The sequence below is a fragment of the Argiope bruennichi genome, chromosome 7 (genome assembly GCF_947563725.1).
Source record: "Argiope bruennichi chromosome 7, qqArgBrue1.1, whole genome shotgun sequence".
Taxonomy (NCBI): domain Eukaryota; kingdom Metazoa; phylum Arthropoda; class Arachnida; order Araneae; family Araneidae; genus Argiope; species Argiope bruennichi.
The window spans coordinates 106,420,682-106,443,798 of NC_079157.1; the positions used below are offsets into that span (position 1 = coordinate 106,420,682).

The following is a 23,117-nucleotide window of genomic DNA, read 5'->3' on the forward strand; positions in this document are numbered from 1 at the left end:
CAATTTATTGTTTACGACTATTTTCTCACAACACTTAATAAACAGTCAAACCAAGTTAACTAAACAAATCCCAAATCCAGCAGTGCTGGTTGTCTTATCTAGAGCATCCCTTTATCGAAAAAGAATCTTAGCTGAATTTGAAAGTGAAGGGGAGGGGAAGGAGTTAGAACTCTTCCGAATGCCTATCGACGTTCCAATTCGAACTATGTTGACGGCCCCTCTCCCAGATCACGTGATTCCCTAAAAGTAGGAAGGCGGAAATTCACCGTCTCCTGTCTTCGAAAACAAGAAAAAAAAGAAAAGAATAAGAGCAGAACAGGGGTGAAGAGGAAGCTTTTATCCCCCTCCCTTCCGGTAGTTTAAGATCCGCATCACCACACCTCGAGAATCCTGCAGACGACTTCTTTCCACCCCAGAGGTGCAACGCGAAATTCGGTCCTTCCCCTGAAAAAGTACATTTGCTATTGACACACACAGGTAAGTCCCATCAGATTTCTGCATCTTCATTTGAAATGTTGGTTCAGTCTGTGAACCGTTTTTTTTTTTTTTTTACTCAAAATGTTGCTTGCTTTATTGTTTTTGAAAAAAATGTAAATTAAGCTACTGATTGAAATATATCGGCAACAGGTGTTACTGTCCAAAATGCACCTGGTGCCCAAAATGAGGGTATAAAAGGGCAGCTGTAACTAGTAATGGAACTGAGATGCTGGAAGAAATGTATTTATTTGTTAAAGTTTGCTCATATGTAACAGGTTGTTTTAAGATATTTATGTGATTTGTTAGTTTTAGTTCCAAGAAAACAAACTTAATTTTTCTTCGCATATTTAACTTTCTGATTACTCAAATGTTTGTTTGTCTTAATAATTTTGGAATTTGGTTCATTTTGAAATAATTTGATTGATTTAATATTGTAAAAATTCCATTTTTCTTCAAAAAAATAATATTTTAATTAGTATTATACATTTCATATTCCATGTAACTAGCAGCAAAATGTATATTATTTAGCTAAATGCTATTATGAACTTTGAACGTGAAGAGTTATTTTGAAGATTCAAACTAAAATTCTATTAAATAAATTCTTTATTGTATTAATATAAATAAATATTCAGATAATTGGGTTTAATACAGAAACTCCACGCCTTTAGTATAATAGGATATTTTTAATACCAATTTATGTATATATCCTCCCATCTCTGCTTTTAAGTGATATTTGATCCGTTTTGTCTTGTATTCCTTATTATTCGCTCCAAAATATATTTTCCTTTACTTATATTTGTTTGTAACAAATTAATGGCGACTCTTTTTTTTTTTTTTTTTTTTTTTTGCACGTATATTGCTTAGCAAATAACTGAAATAATGCTAAATTTTAAGTATAAGGATTTTTTTTTTATCAAAAGGATATATTAAGGATTATTTTTTATCAAAATGCAATCAAAGAATTGAAATGTAACAATCGCACGATTTTTCACAGTTGTTAATACCTAAATGTTGTTAAAATTTTAAGCACTAGTAAAGAAAAGTTTATTTAACATTCACACAAAACAAAAACCGATTTTATTTATTATTTTATTAAAGAAAGTCAACAACTTGTAAAAACAAATATACCGTTTACTTATGTATAATTGAATGTGTAGGTCCTCTTTTATAAATAAAAGCTAATTAAAAGCATTTTCAACGTGATTCGTGCCCTTTTATGGCCATTTTGGAAATTATTCGCGCCTCTACAACCATCTCCTTTATGTGGATTATCAAAAAATTTTTGCACATTGGTCTGAATTGATAAAGATCGCGAAACAAGTTTCAATTAACAGGAAATCCAAAAATTCCCTATTTTTAAGTAAATCTTGAAAAAAAATATCATGTTTTTCCTGATTTTATAATGCACCTTCAACAACATCAAAAAAAAAAAGAAAAAAGAAAAAAAAAAAGAACAGAAAAGAAAGAAAAAGAATATATATATATAGTATAAAATTATTGTATTTTCAAATACATAAAACGTTCAAATCTTAAGTACACTTCTTATTTATCTTGGATATTAATTTCAGATTTATAAATCAGTGTTTTTTCGTTTTAAGACTTTTGCCTTTAAGCTGATTTACATTTGACCTACAAAAAAGCCGATTGTTTCGAAAAAGTGTGGATTTCATTTCATAATCCGCTTTTAAGTTTTATTTATCGATGTCTTTATGTCAAACGAATTACGTTTAAACACGTGGTTATTGACAGAAAACGCTTAATGGCATTTGTTCTATTTTCAGTGTAACGTACTTGTTTCATTCAGAAAATTTTCGGCTTTAATTAAATTTTAAAATAATCAAATTTATTTATTTTACTAATAATTCCAATTTTATAAATTATTTTTTCCTTCAAAAAATATGCTACTTGGTAGCTAAGATATGTAGTTTAATATTCTCGATTTTGCTTTATAATAGTATTTATTCTCGTTTCATAACAATTTTTGTTTCAATTTTAGCTTAATTTTTAATCCAATTATGTCTATTTTTTTTCATTCTTTCATCTACATAAATATTAATCAAACGGATTTTTTTTTCTAAAAAATTAATATTAATAAAATATTTCTGAAAAAAGTACCGTTAAATAGAAATGATTTATTATAAAATATAAATTGCAATAATATTTAAATGAAGAATCAATTTTTGTATTTTGAAGAACAAAAACATAAAGCATGTTAATTAAAATATAGAATACACTCTATAAATTAAAATAGAGGTCAGTTATATTATATATAGATATATATATATAAAATTCTCAACATCAATTTTTTTCTTCGAATTTCAAAATGTTCTGTTAAGGCAATCTTAAAATAAGAATAGATAAAATAACAAAAGAAAGAAAAAATTAATGAGTTTTTTTTCTTTCAAAATATCGGAAATTATTAATACTTTTATTTATACAAAAATGTTTTGCAATTGGAATCTTTTTATTACTGTTGGTGTTGCAAAACAATAGATAGAATTAATTTTCATGACAAATAAATGAAATTTTGAATAATAATTTTAGAATTCTGTATATTTATCAAAGATTGCTTTTATATAAATGATTTGTGTGTTATAAATCAATCATTAAAAATATCTTGCAATTGCCAGCTTTTTATCTGCGCCATAAAAAATAGTTTACCAAAATGTCTTTCTATTTGAAGTAGAAGTATAAATGACAAATAATTAAGAAATTTTCTGATAATAAATTACTGTCCTAGCTACCTTTGTAATTTTTTTACGATTAAATGAATTAGTGCATTTTCCTCTTTATTCCTTCCCCTTTGCAGCTGTGACCTATAATATTCCGAGAAATAAGGTTTCGAGTGACCCCTAAACAAATAATTTCAGGTAAACAAGCTACACTTCAAAAGTTTTCTTCTGCCTCTTGGCAGGTAAAAATAAAAAAATAAAAATAAAAACCAGGCGCGGTCTGTTGTAAAAAAAAGGTGGGGTGGAGCTCGCGTTTCCGGTGTTCGAAAAGCGAGAGTCCACCCCTCCAAAGATCCTTGGAGATGTGGGGGAAGAGGGAAAAGGTTCGACTTTGTGGAACATTTCCTTTCTTAGGCAGAATCCTCCTCTTTTCATCTCCAGCGAAGTTCTTACCTGCCCATTTCATTTCCTGTCCTACCTTTTTAATTGAATGGACCCACCCTGATTGCTACTGTTAAGATACTCGTTGATGGATGGGGCTAAGGTTTTTAGGGGGTGGGAGGTCAGGTTAAAAATGTGGGGGGTCAAGAAAGAAAATGAGCTGGTTTGCTTTCGGCGCTCGTTTCTGAGGTACGTAGATTGACAAGGATTAGGGGGTCTTTGAAGGAAGGCTGTAATAAAAATTCTTATCTTTTTCCAAGAACTTTTGCCCTTAAAGAAAGAATTTTTATTGCATTCTGAAGGGACCAAACGATCCCCTGCAGCAAATTCCAGGTCTAGTCGTAATTCCAAATAGCGTCGAATGCGTTAAAGGCAATGAATATTTCATGAAGGCCTTCTGTTAATGCCGAGGTAAAATAAAATATCTATTTGAATTTTAAAATTGTCTGTACAAAAATCAAACTTTTCGTCTGCAACTTATATTCGAAAAATTCTGCGCGATAAATCCATTGGCGGAATTTCAACTACACGGATTGAGCAGATATTTAGAGCTGGGGAGGTGGGGGACATAGTCAAATGAATTGAAAATTTTTATTTAGATAATAAAAGAAATTGCAAAAAACAGGAATTTCTGCGTTATAAAATATTGACATAATAGCAATACTAAGTCAAGTAAAATTGATCAAATTCTCTTCTGTTTTATTATATTCAGCTAGTTGTTACAATATTTATATACACAAAGTATCAACTTAAACATAATTATGCACAAATGTGGATTTTGTACAGTCATGAGTCGTGATAAATAAACAAATAAGAGCTTAGTCATGGTAAATAAATAAATAACTACATAATCATGATAAATAAATAAATAAAAATATAGTCATGGTAAATAAATAAATAACAACATAATCATGATAAATAAATAAATAAAAATATAGTCATGATAAATAAATAAAACTTATGTGTTTGCTCAACCTTTAATAGCAAATGCTTCACTGAATCAGTATCCCTTATCTCAACTTTGTAAGCTTATCTAAAACAATTATATCCGACTATCTATATATTTATTATCTGGCTTATATATCGAATTAAAGAAATTTTTTATTATTAAATATGAAATTACTTGTTACCCTTGGCAACCAGATTTTCTGCTCAGAAAATATGCTCAGAAAAAAATGTCACGTGTTGTTTGATTAGACTTAAATTAATTGAGTCCTTTTCATGCAAATTATTATTCGGGGAATCTTAAAGCTGTGCATATTTGGAAATAAAAGTAGAAATGGAAGTGGAATTTCTACTTTGGTACAAAGAAAGCAATTTTTTTTAATCTTAATTTTGATAGAAACAAACCATTGAATGGTTTTATAGAACAATGAAATTAATTTTAATTTCATCTTAATAATTAAATATTGTTACAAATTTTGCATCTAATTACAGAGAAGAAATTTAAAGTTACAAAGAGAAAATTTAAAATGGAAATTGGCATCATTAAAAAAAAGTATATATATATATATATATATATATATATATATATATATATATATATATATATTGTTTTAATAAATTTTAAGATAACATAAAAGTCTTTTTTGTAAAATAATATTTTTGTAAGATATATCTGAAAAACACAAAAAAAACTTTCTTATTTTTTTAATGAACTTTTGAAATGAAAAAGTTGTCAGTGACCTTTCTTTTATTCCGAAGAGCTTTTGTGCCGAATTTCATCAAGAACGGAAAAAAAAATTATAGATTTCTTTGGAAAAACAAGCATCCGTCTCTACATAAATAAAAATCATTTAAGTATTTAAATTATCCTTTAAATTCTAATGTGAATTTAAATAATAATAACAAGTAGGAAACATCATATAATTAGAAAGTTGAGTAAACTCGTACATTAAGAGGTTAAAATTGAAAAGGCATGCGAGATTTCCAGTTGGGCAGGTGCTGATTTTACTGATAAAAATGCATGTTATATTTCAATAAATATATACATCGATGCTTTATAATCATCTTTCTATGTGCATTATGTTATTTTGGATTTAGAATTTTAACACTTTTTAGTCTTTTTACTTATTAGATGATACATTTTATTCCATATAACCAGGGCCGAATTCAGCTCTCTAGGGGCCCTTTTCCCTATACCAGATATTTAAATTTAATTCTCTATTTAAAGCAGTTTTAGGTAACAAATCTGTTTAACTTGAAAAACATTTAATTACTCATCCCTTCTGAGAGACTTGGTTTCAATATTTTACATATTAAAAAAAGATTCAAGGTTCAAATTTAAAAGCAATTTTGAACGAAACAGTAAAAACACATTTCACCACACTTTTAAGCACTGTTTAATTATGGATTTTGACATTTATTAAATTATAAAGCAATATATTTCCTGGTAATTATAAAATATAAAACTTCTAAAAAATTAATTTTGAATATTATATTAACATTTAAACCCTACTTGATTTCAATCAAGCTATGCATTAGTATCTGTTATAAAAGGAGCAGATTGTATTGAAATTTCAGGCCCTTCAATTCTGTAAGACCCCTAGGCTTTCTTCACTTGATAGTTCTGCCCTGATTGTATTATCAAAATAAAATATAGTTCATGAACTGCATCCATTTGTAATCATTTGTAATCTACGTGTATTTTGTAGTATAGAGTGCACAGTAATATATTACTTATAATTGTCCTATGTTTTGAAAGAATAATTTATTATTTTTCATTTTTTTTCATCAGCCAGTGGAGACATGGATTGTTTCAAAATAATTCACAGACACACAGCGAAGTTTAACCCAAATTCATTTAACCGCGTGCAAAAAATGTAAATATATGATAACATCAACGAAAGAATGTGATGCATTTCATCTCAGAAAACAAAAGAATTTAATTTTGATAATTTACGTCCAAAGCGCAAATTTCCAACCAGGTAATCGCCAAAAGACACTATGCTAAATAAGTCATCAGATAAATTGTTTAAAAATATGCCATTGGTGTATTTGACGAATAAATTTACAACTATTATTACAATGAATTAAATAATATAAAGGATAAAAATATTTTTCCAATAGTCAGTTTCCTATCTATTTCATCATGTTCAATTAGATATTGTCCAATTTATGTAAACAGATCTTCTGCTTTAAATAATAGGGTGTACTATGTAGACACATTACAGTCATAAATCAATGATAAACGGTACAGTTTTTAAGATAAAAAAATTAATTAACATGTTAATTATATATTTTAGGTTAAGTTTGTAAAAAATGATGAAATGTGAATCTAAATTGAACAGTTTGCTTTAAATCAGGGGTCTCATAATGTACATTGTACAGAGGTGCAAAATGTCTACTTATGCCACTCATTCTACCGCTGCTATAAATGCAATAATTTCCTTCTAAAGCCAAACATTTAATATCTTCCCAACAAATGGCATAGCAAGCTTTAACAACAAATAGAGTTCCAATTTGTAGGCAGTGCTCATTTAGGGATCCTGAGACTAGCATTTTTCAACGATTGTTCTTCGTTAAGGGGTGATACGCAGAAACAGGAGCAGTATTACGGCTCCTAATTCCGCAAATAATCAGAATTCATCCTGTTGCTAAATGTAAATACCTCCACCTTTCATCTTTTCTCACCCCCTCCCCCTTTTTGACTAAATAAACGCTCCTTTAAGCATGCGTAAAACCGTGGTGGGTTTCCTACAAAAATTAATAGTAAATCGAATTCTTGTAATAATCTGTATTAATGAATTGCTTTTGTGAGTAACGAATCCTCTGTAGTACGAATTATTTTTAGTTGCCAAGCTGATTTTTGGAGGGTTTTCTTCCAAGCGAGACACAAATATGGGGCAATTCCTCCTCCTGCCTGCAAGCCCTCCAGGAAGACGACCTGCCCCACCTATTTGTTGAAGCTTTGCTAAGGTCTTAGCACACAGAGTATCTTCCTTCACTCTGGGTCTTCCTATTCTGAACATAAAAGGATGTTTAATGTTAGCTTTTGATAGTAGAGAATTTCTCGATTTTTTTCAAAGGGCTCCAGAAACAGTTGAAATAAGATTTTAGCATTGAAATAGCCGTTGTTTTTTTCTGCTATATCTGTAATAATGAGAATAAAGCATAGCGTGCTAAATTATCTTAATTCGAAACATATCATTCAAATAACAACTATTTTTTTAAATTTTTATTTATTTTTTAAAATTATACTTCATTTATTGATATTTCATTTATTTATTTATTTTGATCGTGTGAGAACATGATGATGTTTTGGTTAGGGAGTTCTGAAGCGCGAAATAGCGTAGGCAATGAATATTGAAGCACGAAATTGCATAGGCAATGAATAAAGCCTAAATGGCAATTTTCATCATCATCTTTTAATCGCATATTTTTTTACCTGCTTTTACCAGTACTGCATTATTATTTTGTATGCTTCTTTGAAAGCAGATGCGTTTTTAAAAGGTTGACGTAGAGCTATGACATCATAGCTGTTATTTCATCTCAAAATCGGTCGAGTTCCAAACTTGTCAGCTAGAAAAATTAAAAATGAAAGTTTAAAAAATTATCACATTTATATATTTATATATATATATATATATATATATATATATATATATATATATATATATATATATATATATATATATATATATATATATATAGAGAGAGAGAGAGAGAGAGAGAGAGAGAGAAGTCTATTGATTGTTTCAAACCGGTTTAAATTGGTTAATAAATTAAGACAAATGATGACTTAAAAAATAATGTTCTCACATGATAACTGAAATTTGCGACCGTTGATTTCATTTTAATTTTATCTTATAATTGGGCTTGACAAAATAATTTTTGGCTATAATAAATAAAAATGGAGTGGATAATTTTTTAATCTTAAAATTACTCTCTTACGAAAAAAATATCCTTTAAACAAAAGCAAAATATCCGAATACATTAGCTTTTTACTTAACGCATGGATTCAATACATAGTAAATTAGTTCAAAATTGTTTATCTAATTTCCAATAGTGGTAGCATTAATCATTTTCTGGATGAAATATTGATTGAAACAATACTGAATCCTCTCTACAGTTTATAAAAAATCACAACCATTTAGTATATTTCCTATATTTGTAAAAATTCTTTGCTGTTTATCTATTAAATGCAGGCCAATACATAAAACTGCATCTGTGTTTTAATAAATTAACAGTAGATGGCAGCACAAGTCAATAGTAATAAATTCATTTAGTTGTCGACAGATGGCGGTTAGTAACAATATTCTCCAAGGGAAAATAAATATAATTGCTATATCATATCAATAATTTTATTTATAATGAATTTATCCATTGCTACCAAAAAGTTTTTGGAAATTTTTATTAGTTATATATACTCTGTTTCTCTTAATAAATTCTAAATTATGGAATTCTTTCATTTTTTCCCGCTATTTACCATTCATTATCTTAATGAAAAACAGGAATACTCTTTTGGTTTAACGAGTTGATTTTTTTATATTATCTTATTCTCATATCTTTCACGATAAATGATATTTTTTGCTTTAAATTGAAAACTTTACACTAATTGAATTTTTCCCATTTTTATTCAATAGTTTTCCTCTAAAAAAAAAGCATAATGCATCTATTCCAATAATTCATTTTCAGATTTTTTTTTAATTCTGTAACACATATTTCATTAAAAAATATTTATGTAAACAATTTTTTCGAAATGAGATCATAGCTTTACATATTTAAACCCCAACCCTACCCTTAAAAGGAAACAATTTACTTTCTTTCATATCTAATCTACCTTATTACATATTTCAATTTTTTTTTATTAAACAAACTCGTTATCTTTATTATTGAACCTCGATAATTGGCCATATTATCAAATTATTGAGGGAGACAGAAAGCAACAAAAAAAAAAAAAGGATATGAAAATTAGGTCAAGGTTTGGCGGAAATGTACATAGAATATTTTCTAATGGATTAGCGGCATGTCTAATTTAAAAAAGGCGGTCTTCGCTATCACAGCGTTTGGATAAAAGATAAAAGTCTTTATTTAACTGTATTTTCTTTTTTTCATCTCAATTCCAGAACTATATAATAAAGCAAAATAGAATTTTTTAGAAAATCAATGGCCACAAACAAAAGCTTACGCGAGATTTTTTAGGGAGTTCTTTTTATAAAATATTAATCGTGGTTTAAGAATTTTACATATTAAACTAAATACAAAAAATTTAAGTAATTTTCCTATTTTGAGACAAAACCTAAGAGTAGACAAATATATTATATATGCATTTATAAAATAATATTTGCCAAATAGATTATTAATATTTTTACAAAAATGTAATAAATAATTTTAGATAATTTATCTCGGTGCCGTGGAAACGCATTAAAATTTGTGAAATGATTGGAATGCTGAAAGAACTATTCAGCTGCGATGGGTTTTTTTTTTCCCTTAAAAAACGCTACATTTTTATATATATATATATACATATATTAATAACTAATATAATTCTAAAGTGCAGATTTTTCGATATTTTGCAATATTTCTGTTCTGATATTCTTTTTGAACGTGTCGAACATCTCTATGCGGATATTCAATCAATAAAATTTGTTCTCCTCCCATTTTTGGAATCCGTTTCCCTTCCTTGTAATTACGAACGAGACGTACCTCATTCATTGTTCGAACACGAGGGGACAGGAAACCCGCCAGGTTCGGGCAGGTGTTGCTTCACCCCCCGTACTTCCAGGTGATACACCCAGCTGAGCTTCCTCAACCCTCTACTACAAATATCCTCTTTCACAAACGATTTTATTTTTGGCGCTGTTTTCGTCATTTAATGGGTTGCACTTCATTTATGTGGACTGCAGACGATTTCCCTGCTTTTTGTTTAATTTTGTAAGTGTTGCCAGTGACTTAAAGAAATATATGTATTTTATTTTATATCAGTAGTATTTTTAATTTCATGATTAATGCTGTATGCAAGATAAATTTATGTAAAATATTTTTATTTGTATGGAAAGATTAATTTTTATAAATTTGAAGTACTGCATTTTCGATTTCTTCAATTTTATTGGGCCATAAATGATAATTATTGGAATTTGAATTTGAATTTGAAGTAAGATATTTGATTTTTGGTTTCAATTTTAAATTATTTCTTAATATTACAATGAACCTTTTTTTAATCCAGCTGAGATACATAGTTTTATAAATTTAAATAATTAAAGAGAGGTGAATTTTATTTTTTAAATTTCATATTTTAGATGATGAAATCACTTTACATTAGTATTGCTAAGTTTCTTTTATATAATTCTTTTATATTTCATGAAGCACATGAAATATAAATTATGTTTCTTATACTGAACTTTTTATCGACCACTTTATGTTCTTTTAGAATTTTTCATAATAAATGATATATAATTAACTATTAGAAAGAAGATCTGTTTAAAAAGACATATTTTTAAGATAAAATTTCATATTTAAATAAATGTTAGAAATATTTATTCTTCCTATACAATTTACAATACCAATATAGTTGATAAGAAAATGACTACATTTTATTCGAACAGTCTTCGCCCCCCCCCCAGTTAAATATGTAATTATATTTTTGATGCAACTTACATAGAAATTAAGCTTGTGAAAAATCAATTATTCTGATTTTTCTTTATGACTTGTATTATTGTGATTATATATATTATATACATATCATGTTTTTAGCAAGATGCTGTGTCCAGTAGAATGTGGTGCTCTGCCTTCAGTGGCGTGGCCCGATAGGGGTCTTTCTTCCCTCAGTATTCTTCCAACCCCAACCAAAATATGGGAAAAGCAGAGGTATTCCTCTATCTACAAAATCATTGAGGATTATTCAAAGCAGAGACATGCGCAGAAAATTAACAATTCTTTGCTGACGTCACGTGGGTTAGACTGTAATGAACCGAATTTACCTTCAGGTAAGATAATTATTTTGCTTTATATATTACACCTAATGTTAAGATTGTTTTGAAAAACCTAAAAATTCAAATAAAAATAAAAATGATTTGTTTTTTTCCTTGAATCTTATTTGAATATCAAAATTTTATTTGCAAATGTAGTTTTAATAATTTAACAATTCTATATTTTGAATTCAAAATTATCTTATTTGAATTTTAAGTGATTGCAAAGTATCGATTTCTGCTAAGAGATATTTATCTGTTACTCAATCTAGTAATCATATTATTCAGTTGTAAGTCAGTGGTCCTAATATCAGAAAATAGATAATATTTAAGTCACGCTTCTCTTATCTACGATAACTATTGACAGAATTAAAATTTATTTGATGAAAACCATCATTGAAGCAGCTGTATTTTTTTTTCTGAGAGGAAGAATAAATAAATAAATTAAAAAAAAAATAAAAAGGCTCAAAGTTCAGATAAAAACTGCTCAAAATATTGACTTTCCAATTATATTTGCTTCAGAGCAGTTCATGTGATTATGAGTGGCTTCCGCGTTTTATCAACACTGTTTAACGAAGTTATTGATCGGAACTTTTGTTTGATACGACAATGCTTATAGACTGAATGACATCTACAAATCACAGAATACATTCAAAACGCGCTGTAGGGCAGATCTTACACTCAAAGTTACCAAAATTATTAGATAATTCTATCTTCAATAATCGGTGTTTAGTAAGAAGCAGTTTTTCAAAATTTTAATTAGTTTGAAATTATTCGAAATTTTGAAATTTTTCTCTCAACATTTTCAGAGAACATTGCTGTACAAAAAACTATTTTTATGCTACTTTAAAATCCAAAAAATGAATTTCACTGTAATAACAATTTTTTTCTCTAATTTTAATAAATTTCTCAAAATATTGCAAAATATATTTTATAACATTTTTTATTATTTTAATAACTGCGTTTATATACTGGGGCATTAAGATAATATATTTATTGTTTTTGTGTACACGTTATCGTTGCTATAATAAATAATTTTTTAATAAATAATACAAAAATATATTTTTTCAACCTAAAAAAATCTTTTAATTTTTTTAAAATTTTTTTGGTAAATTTTCTGTTACAAGCGTATAAAAGTTCTTAACATTTTCTTTCCTAACTGTATTACAGCATTTCTATACGAGTTCTACATAAATTTCTTTAAATAAATTTCTATATTTCTTGCAATTTTTTATGTTACTACAAAAATAGCATGCTTTCTTTCTTTTTAATAATTTCAAAAAATATTTCACAATTATATATATATTTAATAATTAATATTTTAATAATATAAAAATATTTATTATTTTTTAAATAATGTTTCTGTTTTTCAAATTATGGCCATAAAGCAGTTGGCTTCAATAGATTTTAGAGTTACGTAAAAGAATTTCGAATATGAAACTAAACGTAAAATATTAAAATAATTGCGATATGTGCCGAGATCACTGGCATGAAACAAACGCTTATGAATTGAAATCAAAAGATTTAAATTTTCATTTATTGTGGAATACGGCTGATTATAAATTATTTGTGCAAAATTATTCTTCTTCGTTTATAAATTCGTCCTGTCAATCCGAAAACATTTTCTAAAATTATCGTTTGCTTTTTCTAGATCCTAGACAGTGGAGCCGGGAGGACGTAGCCAGATGGATCCAATACGTCAGCACTACCCATCAGCTACCTACAGTACACTTGGAACGATTTGCCATGAATGGAAAAGCCCTATGTTTGATGTCAATGGACATGTTTGTCAGCAGAGTACCACTAGGAGGAAAACTTCTTTACAAAGACTTCCAGCTTAAATTGAGCAGAGCACTCTACAGCTGAGTTCAGCCAATTGGAACAATTTGATGAGATTGCCTGTGAAAAGATGTGGCTCGCGCTACAACACCTGGATGGTGAATGTTCTATTTTTCATATTCAAATTCGTGGCAGCAGTTCTACCGAAATGAGATTATCGTCTGATTTGGTTTAGTGAATAGAATAATTATTTGTACTAGAACACTTTATTCTTTCTTTTTTTTCTGTCATATCAGAATATTGTTCAAAATATGTTCCTGTGTGAATCAGAATGGAATTCTGTTCTCTTTGTAAATTCGCTTGTGTTATTTATGGTCTTTCGCCTTAGTTGTTCGTCTAGAATATTTTCGCTTAATTGTTGCTGTTGTTTTATGCGTATTTTCAAAGCTTTGTAAAACAATTTTTAGTGCATATTTTTCTTCTATAATTCATTTAAAACGCATTCGTGATAAATAGATATCGCAGTTTTTGAGGTAGACGCAACACATTTTTTTTTTCTTTTTGTGGCAAAATAAATTAAAGAAGTCTTTTCATATTAATTATTTTATGCATTAAGCCTACATCAGCATACACTCATTTGAAGTAAAATATTAGCTTCCTTCAATTTTTCTGGGTATTTATGAATAGGAATCTAATTTATAATGTTATATGATTTTGTTTCTTTAATTATTTTGACAAAATTTTATTTAGAAATTATTAAGATTTAAAGGAAATTCTTCCATTGCACTTGATACCAAAAAAATTTGATATAAGTCATTGCTTTAATATCACTTTAAAAGTGCATTTAAAAAACACTTCTTATCAAAAGTTCCTAATTCAGATAATTAAAAAAAAAAGAAAAGGTTTATTTTTTCGAATCTTCTTTTTAGCTAGAGGATTTAGTAAATAATCTACCAATCTAGAGAAATATTTTTTATTTATTTATGATGAAACAATTATAAACGCCGTGGCTTAATTAAGATTACTATTTACCTTTTTCATATCAGTTTAACTGATTAAAATTGGTGTAGATGATTTTTCAAGATTCATCTTTTTTTACAGTAATTTCTGATTATTGCATATTTTTTTTATGTTTATTTAATTTTTTTTAAATATAAAAAATTGAATTTCTTGTAAAAATTTTTCTTTTGAAGTTAAATGATTATATCAAAAGTTTATGATTTTTTTTCCTGCAGAATAAAAGCATATCAATGAATGTAGCAAATTTAAACCATCTATAGGATTTTTAATTTTTTTTGTTTCCTTCAGTTTAATTGATAATTTTTCAGAATTTTATAATACATTTTTATTTAAAAACGTTGCTTTATATGGCAATAGTCTTTTATAATGCATTTTTATAAAAAGATCTTATTTAATTTTGTTTCATATTTATAAAGACAAAATTTTATAATCGAATTTACTTTCTTTTTCTCTTATTCTAGAATTTTAAAATTTCATACTTTAATTTTATGCACCGTCATACGGTTTTATACAATACATTCTTTTAAAATTTCAAAATTTAATTATCAGTTAATGTACTAAAATAATTGAGTATTTTAATACATGCCAATATAGCTGCTTCGTAGTGAATTTAAGAAAAAAAATTTCAAATTTTCAAGAGATGATTATTTTTCCAATCCATCTCAAGGATAAAACAATTTAAATCTTCTAATAAATATTTAGTTAAGAGAATTTATAATTTTGTTAATATAAATAAAATTAATATTAATACATTTTAAATCGAACTAAAAAATATTTTAAATAAAAAATATTACTAGAAAACTAATAAAAGAGTACTTTCAAAAATTAATTTAATTAAATTTATTTTTGAATTAAATCAACTTCTATGTCACAGTACTATTGTGTTTATATACATTTTATTAATTTAATTACATAGAAAAGATTATGTGATGGCTAAATGTTTTCCCCTTCTTGCCTTTATTGATATACCGCCCTATTTTTTTTTTTAAATGTAATTTTAGGGAGAGAATTCTCATTTCATTCGGCTCTCTAGTTACTGTGTTCACTTTTATAGATTGTATATAATTACTTATGTTCCTATGTAAACTTTGATGGTGATTCTTTTTTTATGATTATAGCTAGTCAATGCAAAAGCTATAATATAAAAAAATAAATAAGAAAAATCTTATGTTTGTGTCGTGATTTATTTCCGATAATAAACATTTTCTCCACAAAATATTTCTGTATGTTTTTTTTACTATTATCATTATAACTTTTTTATAATAATAGATGAATCCGATAATACTTGCCATTGCTAGATTGATTATTTTCAACAATTCATTTCGCACAAAATAAAAATAAAATTTAAATTGCATGAGCATGTTACGCATCAATAGGGAAAAAAATCAATTTTCATCAGCATGTTACAATCACATTGATAGAAACTCGAATAAAAAAAAATGAGTTAAATATTTAAGTAAATTAAACATACAAAATATACAAAAATGTAATTTTCATCACATGTCTATATGAAATGAAATAAATATAAAATGATATTTTTTAAAAAATTAAATGTAAGGAAAAAATTTCTACGATATTTTATAATGATTATATTACTAATTCAATAAACTATTTTATTTAAGGCAAATAATAAAAAGCATTGCACTCCAATCAACTAATTCAATCACTAAAGTTGATCTATTTCTGAAAATTTGAATATTACTATTCTATAATATGGATAATTATAGACCACTTCATCGATCGTCTCAAAGAAGCTAAACATCTCTCAGGGTTTTCTCAAGAGTGGAGAGACTACAAAAACGTTTATTGTTCTAAAATTGCAATATTCAAAACTTAATGATTCGCTCAAATTTGATCGTATAAGATAGAAACGTTTATTTATTTATTTAAAAGTTGGAGTGTCAAGAATATTTTGTAGAATGATTCCTTTGGACCAAAATACTGCCTAAAATTTAAACTTCATAATTTTTTGAAATATATTTATAGACTGCAAAAAAAATATTGACTTCATTCAAATCCTTTTGAAAATAAAATTAAAAACTGAATTTTACGATGAATCCGTGAAATTTTTGTTGAATACTTCTTTGAGATATTATAAATTATGAAAATTATTCTGTAGTGCACACAAGACTTCGATGTCGAACGACTCTGCTTTCCTTTCTCATTTTTTTTAAAGATCTGCTTGGTTGCAGTAAAATAGTGCCTTCATATTGATTGCAGTTTAATCATTTGCAATTTAACACTGAATTTTATGGCCGCTGATAGAAAATTAGAGAGAGATTCGTAGTACAATGAACAGAATTGCTTAGGACCAACATAATAGTATAAGTGAATTGTATGACTATCAAAATTTGAAGTTTGAAAATATTTTGATGAAAAACCTATTGAGACCAAGTTACATAAAATATTAAAATTTTTTTTTTTTTAGAGAGCATTATTACTGGCGAGCCGGTTGATTGCTAAAACCGACTAGTATTATAATAAGTCTGTCGATACTGCTATGTTCAGTGGTGGCGGGGTAGTCGGCTGTACATAAGAAGATATTATAATAAGCCAAAGCAAGACACTGATTTTTTTTTCTTTCAGAACTTTGGCGGATACACGCACAACTCGTTCAAGTTTCATTGAAGCCAGATGAATGATAGAGGAACATATAGAAGAGAAACAGACATTCATTTTTATATAAAAGATTAAATAGTTCAGCTAAATTTTGTTTCTTTTCGGAATTTAGGATTTTTATTTAGTAAAAACTAGAGTCACAAATACTGTATCCTATAATAAAGAACGATTTATACTTCCATATAATAGGAAATCGTGTGATACTGGTCTTAGAATCGATGGGAAAAGGCTCCTTAAATCCTCTATTAGTACCAATTTAAATTAAATTAAAACAAGGAGACTGGCATTATTATCTTGTTTTGGAAAAAATCCCAAGAACAAGAAATTAAAAAGAAAGTCATTCTATTTGTAAGACAAAAGTCGGTAAATGAAAAGTTTTGCAAATGAAATAGAGAATACAATTTTAATAAAATAAAAAAAAAAAGCGGAAATAGTCATTCGATAATTTCTAGCATAGTTTATTGAAGATTTTAACCCTTTCCTCTGTATAAAGTTGCGAACCTTGAGCAAAGGTCGCGAACGCCACGAGGGCTCAGATTTTTATTTTCAATCTTGATAGTTGTCAAAGATAGATAGTTCAAAGAATAGTAAAGAAAATCCGTTCTTGTGTGTTAACTGTATAACGGCGGACAATAATTGTAAAAGAATGGTCTTTGGCGAGAATCTGGTAGTTTATTAAAACTTAACATACTATCCTTGGCAATCAATCGCTGACATTCGGTTATTATACACAAGCACCAGAAAAGCAAATATGTATTTTGCACGCCTTTTTTTTTTTTCTGACCGATTGAAACCAAAATTTGACACAAAACTACAATCTGATTACAAGATCACATACAAATTCATTTGCCTAAATTGTTGTGTTTTTAAATTATCGCATTTAAATGCATGCAAAAGTCCCCATTGACTGATTCGGTTCCAAATTTGGGTACTTTTCCGTTAGCCGGGCGCAAATGTCGCCAATTGTGAACTACACGCGAATTTGGCTGAATTCGACATCATTTGGCGATTTTTCGCTTGCTCCCGGCTAACGAATTGTGAACCAAACGCGAATTAAGCGTAAGAAATTTGGTGGCATTCTACATTATTTGGCGATTTTTCGCTTGTGCCCGGCTAACGGAAAAAGTACTCTAATTTGTTAGGAATTTTACATTATAAGTGTTAAATCTGTGTATCAAATTTTATCTATCAAGTCTGTGGTGCAGCTTTATAAGACAGATAGATAGATAGATAATAATTACATGAGTAATTACTTTTGTCTTGTGGTCTTGTTACTCGGCTACGAACCATATGGTTACGAGTTCGATCCTCGCCTATCGCCAATAGCAACAAGTCCTTTACAACATATTGTTGTTATGCTCTTTTATAGTTTCATATCCCCTTCCACATGGATTTAATTCAAATTTTGATAGAAATCAACACATTTGATGCAAAGACCATAAACCAGTTTTATCTGTCTAGCACAAAGGTTTTTGAGTTAACATGTTTACAGACTGGCAGATAATTTTAAAATGCATTTTTCAAACCCAGGAAAGTCAGAAAAACAGTTTCTTCAAAACTTCGAGTTCGAATGATTTGGCGATTATAGAACTTTCTCTTTGTATGCATATTGTATTTGGGAAATTGAAAATGAAGGAAGACAAAAAAATATTTTTTATTATTGGTATTATTATACTTTTCTTGAGTAACTTTTAAGCCATGTTTAATTTATCTAATAAATCAAAAAAATTCTGAAATGATTTATTGTTTTTAAAAAGGAATTAAAATTTATAAACAGAATGTGAAAATATAAATTGATTTTCCAAATTTTTTCTCCGAATTAATATTAATCTTAAAAGCATTGTGTGTTAATTATTAATTATAAAAGTTTGAGCCATGATTTTGGTTAATTAAAATTGAAACTACTAGTAAAAAAAAATTAAACTGTTTGTTGGAGCTGTCTTGGATTTGTGTTGAAAATCTCAAAGAAAATTATATTACATTGTTTTAGGATTTTGTAAGTCATAAGTCGATAGGTGATGAGAAAATTTTAGGCTTATAGGCTCAACTTTTAGGAAATTCTTCATAATTTCCAAGCAAAAAGAAACAAGTAAAAGATTCTGACATAGGAGAATTCGGTTGAAATTAGTCGAATGACTACTTTGAACTGTCTCTCTTTTAACTTGTACTTAATTAATGTTTCATTTTCTTCTTTGTTACCAATTTTAGAATTGAATAAAATATTTCTGCCACAAGAGGAATCAGAAAATTATTGTAACCGAGAAGGCTTTAAAATCACTTCAGGTTATTTTTCAAAATATTCATGATAAAATACTTCACGACCAATTGAGATTTTGCCGAGTTGTACTTGTTTACTTTTTTACAAAAGAAAATATTGCAATTGTAGTGAAAGATTATAAGCCAGTTAACAGCTACACTGCACGAGCAACTGCTTTTGTATCGTGGTCATGTTACTGGGCTGAGAACCATAAGATCCCAGGTTCTATCCTCGCTCATCGCAAATACTCCACGCAATCATCATAACCACGTGATATTTCGAACGTGATATTCGAAATTTTGACGAATCTCCAAGCTTCAGACTTACAATTAGAAAATCAGATGGAATATTTTACTAAAACTTCTTTGCATACATTCCAATAAATGTGATCCCGTTCAATCTTCATAAAATTTTGGCCCGTAACCCTTGCATGGTATTGAGTAACGAAATATTGATCTTTAGCTTGAATTTAGCATTTTTACTGAAATTATCGATGTGATCATTGACGAGTTTTTTTTTTTTTTTTTGACGATTAATACCTAGGATGCGATTAATAGTTCTCGAAGATCGAATTTATTTTGAAATACATTTATTCCAATCGATAAAAATCAAAATTTTCCACGAAACTACAATTGCAATACACATACAAAATACATATTACAAAATCACATATCAAATACGATATAATGAAACCATGGTGTTTTGATTAACGTATTTATATGCTTGTTCAAGGTTTCGGTATAGAGTCAACTCCTTGGTGGATTCGATTCTAAATTTGATTTGTATCTGCCCTTTAAATGCTAAATTATTATATCAAATTTTATCCGTTGTAGCTCTTTTTGTTTTTTAGTTATCGTCTTAACTTATGCTTGAACAGGTGGACGGACTTCTTCTGAATGAATTTCGTTCAAAATTTGATAGAAATCTACAAATTTAGTGTAAAGACCATGTCCCAAATTTCACCCATCTATCTCAAAGTTTATGTCCTAGAGTTATCTCTAGAGATCTAGAAAACAGGCGGGTAGACAGACATAATGACAGGAACATGTTTTTCAAACTCAAGAAGGTTTGAAATAAGAACATTCTTTAAAACCTCGAAGATTAAATATTTTTAATTACAATATTTTTTCTACACTTCATATACGAGAAAATAAAAACACTTTTGGAATTAAATTTGTCTGTAAAATAGACGATAGCTCAAAAACGCTTTGAGTTAGGCAGTTGAAAAGTTTGGTAAGTGATATTTTCATCAAATTCGTAGATTTTTGTCAAATTTTGAACGCAATTGATGCAGAAGACGTTTATCTGTCTATCAGAATAAAATAATTACAAATCAGAAGGAGCAAGATATATAAAAATAGTTTTTAGACTTAGCATCCAAATTGGAGATCTGTATCGAATTTGGAACCGGATCCATCAAGGGATTGACCGTCTTTCGCAAGCACATAAACATCATAACTCGAAAATGTAATAAATTAAATTTGGTAAGTAAACTTATGAAATACATTTTTTTTTTTTTTTTTTTTGCCAAATTTTGATTTTTGTCTGTTGAAAAAGAAAAAAAATATTCCAAAATGCATATTCAGTTTTCTTTTACTTGTGTATTAATCACATGCCAACTATTAATCGTTAAAGGTCGCATGTTAATATGCACTTTCTTAATTCATAATTTTTACGAATACCACGCAAGAATTAGATTTCTTACAAATCTATATTTATCAGTTGAATGCATCTATTTAACAACAATTGCAGTTCTATTAATATCTTAAATATTAGTATTACCATAATACAGATTAAAATATTTGGATTTATTTTATTGAAGAATTTTTAATAAATTAATAAAAATCAAATATATGAAATAAAAAAAATGATTTTTTTAAATGCCAGAAATATTAAACTCATTTTTATTTCATCAATAGAATCCGCATGAAAAACAAATAGACAAACAAACAAAAAAACCCTTAGAGGACTAAATAACACAACAAACAGTACTGTATCTTTACAGTGTGACATTGCCTATTTACTCTTGCCTTTACATACAATGCAACATCGTAAAAATACTAAATAATATTTTGTTTTAGTTCCGAATGTAATTTAGATGCAATTAGAATGTATTCATACTTTCAAAAATAATATCTAAAATTACTCATATAAAGAAGTTGGAGCATTACTTTCACTATTCAACGAAATTGTATATACAATATTTGTCAAAACGTTTTATGAATCATATGGTTGTTTCCGTTTTGGGTTGTGAAATAAGTGGGAAAACTGCAAAGCAAAAATGGTCTTTGCGATATTGTAATCTCAAAATATGATTTGTAGTGTACTAATCATTAAATCTTCTCGCTGTTTTACATATAATTTGTTCAAGGGGAGGAAACTAAGTTAAGGTTCTTACATTTTCTTCAATGCTTTCTAATTTTAGTCTAAAACGAACTTCATTGACTGGATGATATTGAGATACAAATTAATTGAAATAAATTTCTAAATACTGTCTCCCTTTTCAACCTGCATCCAGAATTAAATTCTATTGTATTCATTCCAAATGGAGTGAATTTAACTGACCCTGCAGTCTTATGTAAAAATACTTATGAAAGGGAATTATTTTGATTCATGTTGTAGCGTCGTATTTCTCTTTCTTTTCCAAGATATCAAGGTGAGTTGACATTGATATTTATCTTGTGAACATGGTTTACTTTCATTATAATTTTAATTTATAATTAATTTTAATTCATTATAATTATAATTTTTAATTTGTCTTCATTGTTTTCCTACACAGAATTGTTGTATTCGGTGGAAAAATTAAAGATGGAAATATCCAGAAATTTTGTTCCTGCGAATAGAAAAAAGTAGATGTTCGCTATAAATGAAAGTGCATCTTAATAATCAGAGATTCTGGCAGTGGTGCAGCGAATATAAACATTATCCATGTTATAACACAGTTTCCCACCAGCAAATATGAATGCCTCCCAGGGAAAATATTTTTGTTCTGCGCCTTATTATATTTTCCTCAAAAGTGTCATAAGGCACTGATGTTTTGACTGCATATTGATCCCATGTCTGATGCTGGAAGTATCTATGCTGCAGTATCGTTATGCTACTGAATCCCTGACAGCAAACATCTCAGATAATCCATTATATACACAAAAGTGAAAAGTGGGAACAACAGTTAAAAAGTTATTTCTTACCTAATTTATTACTGCTTGATATAAGAAAGCCAAATTGCTCAGCTTCTTGATTTCAATAGTCTTCCTCCGAAGATTTATGAGCCAGTTTCTCAAAATTAATATTTTCTCATATTTATCTGATTTCTTGGTGTTCTGTGTAATCAAAAAGAAGCATCAATATGCATTGCCGCAAAATAAAGACTTAAGTGCACTCCTATATGAGTTATTCTTCATCTATAGGTGTCTGCAAAGTACTTGTATCCTACTATGGGATTCCAGCTGTCTTTCAGTGTTTCATGTGCAGTTAAATTATTGTCTTCATTAGGGATGACGAATATTTTACGAGCGGTTATTACGTAACAATATCATAAAGTCACAAATACCAGTGATCAATACTTTTCAAAGAGGGGTGTGATTCAAATCCTTGATATGATCTACTGGTGATATTTCGATTACAGGTTTTGGATCACGATAGAAAGTAACAATCGATACAATATCACTGAAATTTATCGGAGCGGTGACTTCACTGGAAAGTGTGAAGTCGCCGCTCCACTTCATGAGAGTAACCTTGACTTTCCGATATTCGCATTTGATGATGCACTATTCCATACAAATCCTTTTTAATTGCTTGTGACTTGACTTTGCATATATTTCGTTTACTTCTGGCGCCATCTATTGGTAGAATATAGAACTAAAGAAAACAATTTAAAGAAATGACATTTATATTTAATTCAAGTTTTTCAGAAAATGGTTTACTCCAATAAAGAAATTAAAT

General features: G+C 28.0%; 1 protein-coding gene across 1 annotated transcript; it reads left to right on the forward strand.

The window, feature by feature from the left end:
* Positions 1 to 301: 301 nt before the first annotated feature.
* Positions 302 to 14,174, forward strand: LOC129976108 (transcription factor ETV7-like). The gene is made up of 3 exons (XM_056089491.1): positions 302 to 477; positions 11,286 to 11,518; positions 13,152 to 14,174. The coding sequence occupies exons 2-3, from the start codon at positions 11,290 to 11,292 to the stop codon at positions 13,364 to 13,366; spliced, it is 444 nt and encodes a 147-aa protein (XP_055945466.1). The 5' UTR covers positions 302 to 477; positions 11,286 to 11,289; the 3' UTR covers positions 13,367 to 14,174.
* Positions 14,175 to 23,117: the final 8,943 nt, after the last annotated feature.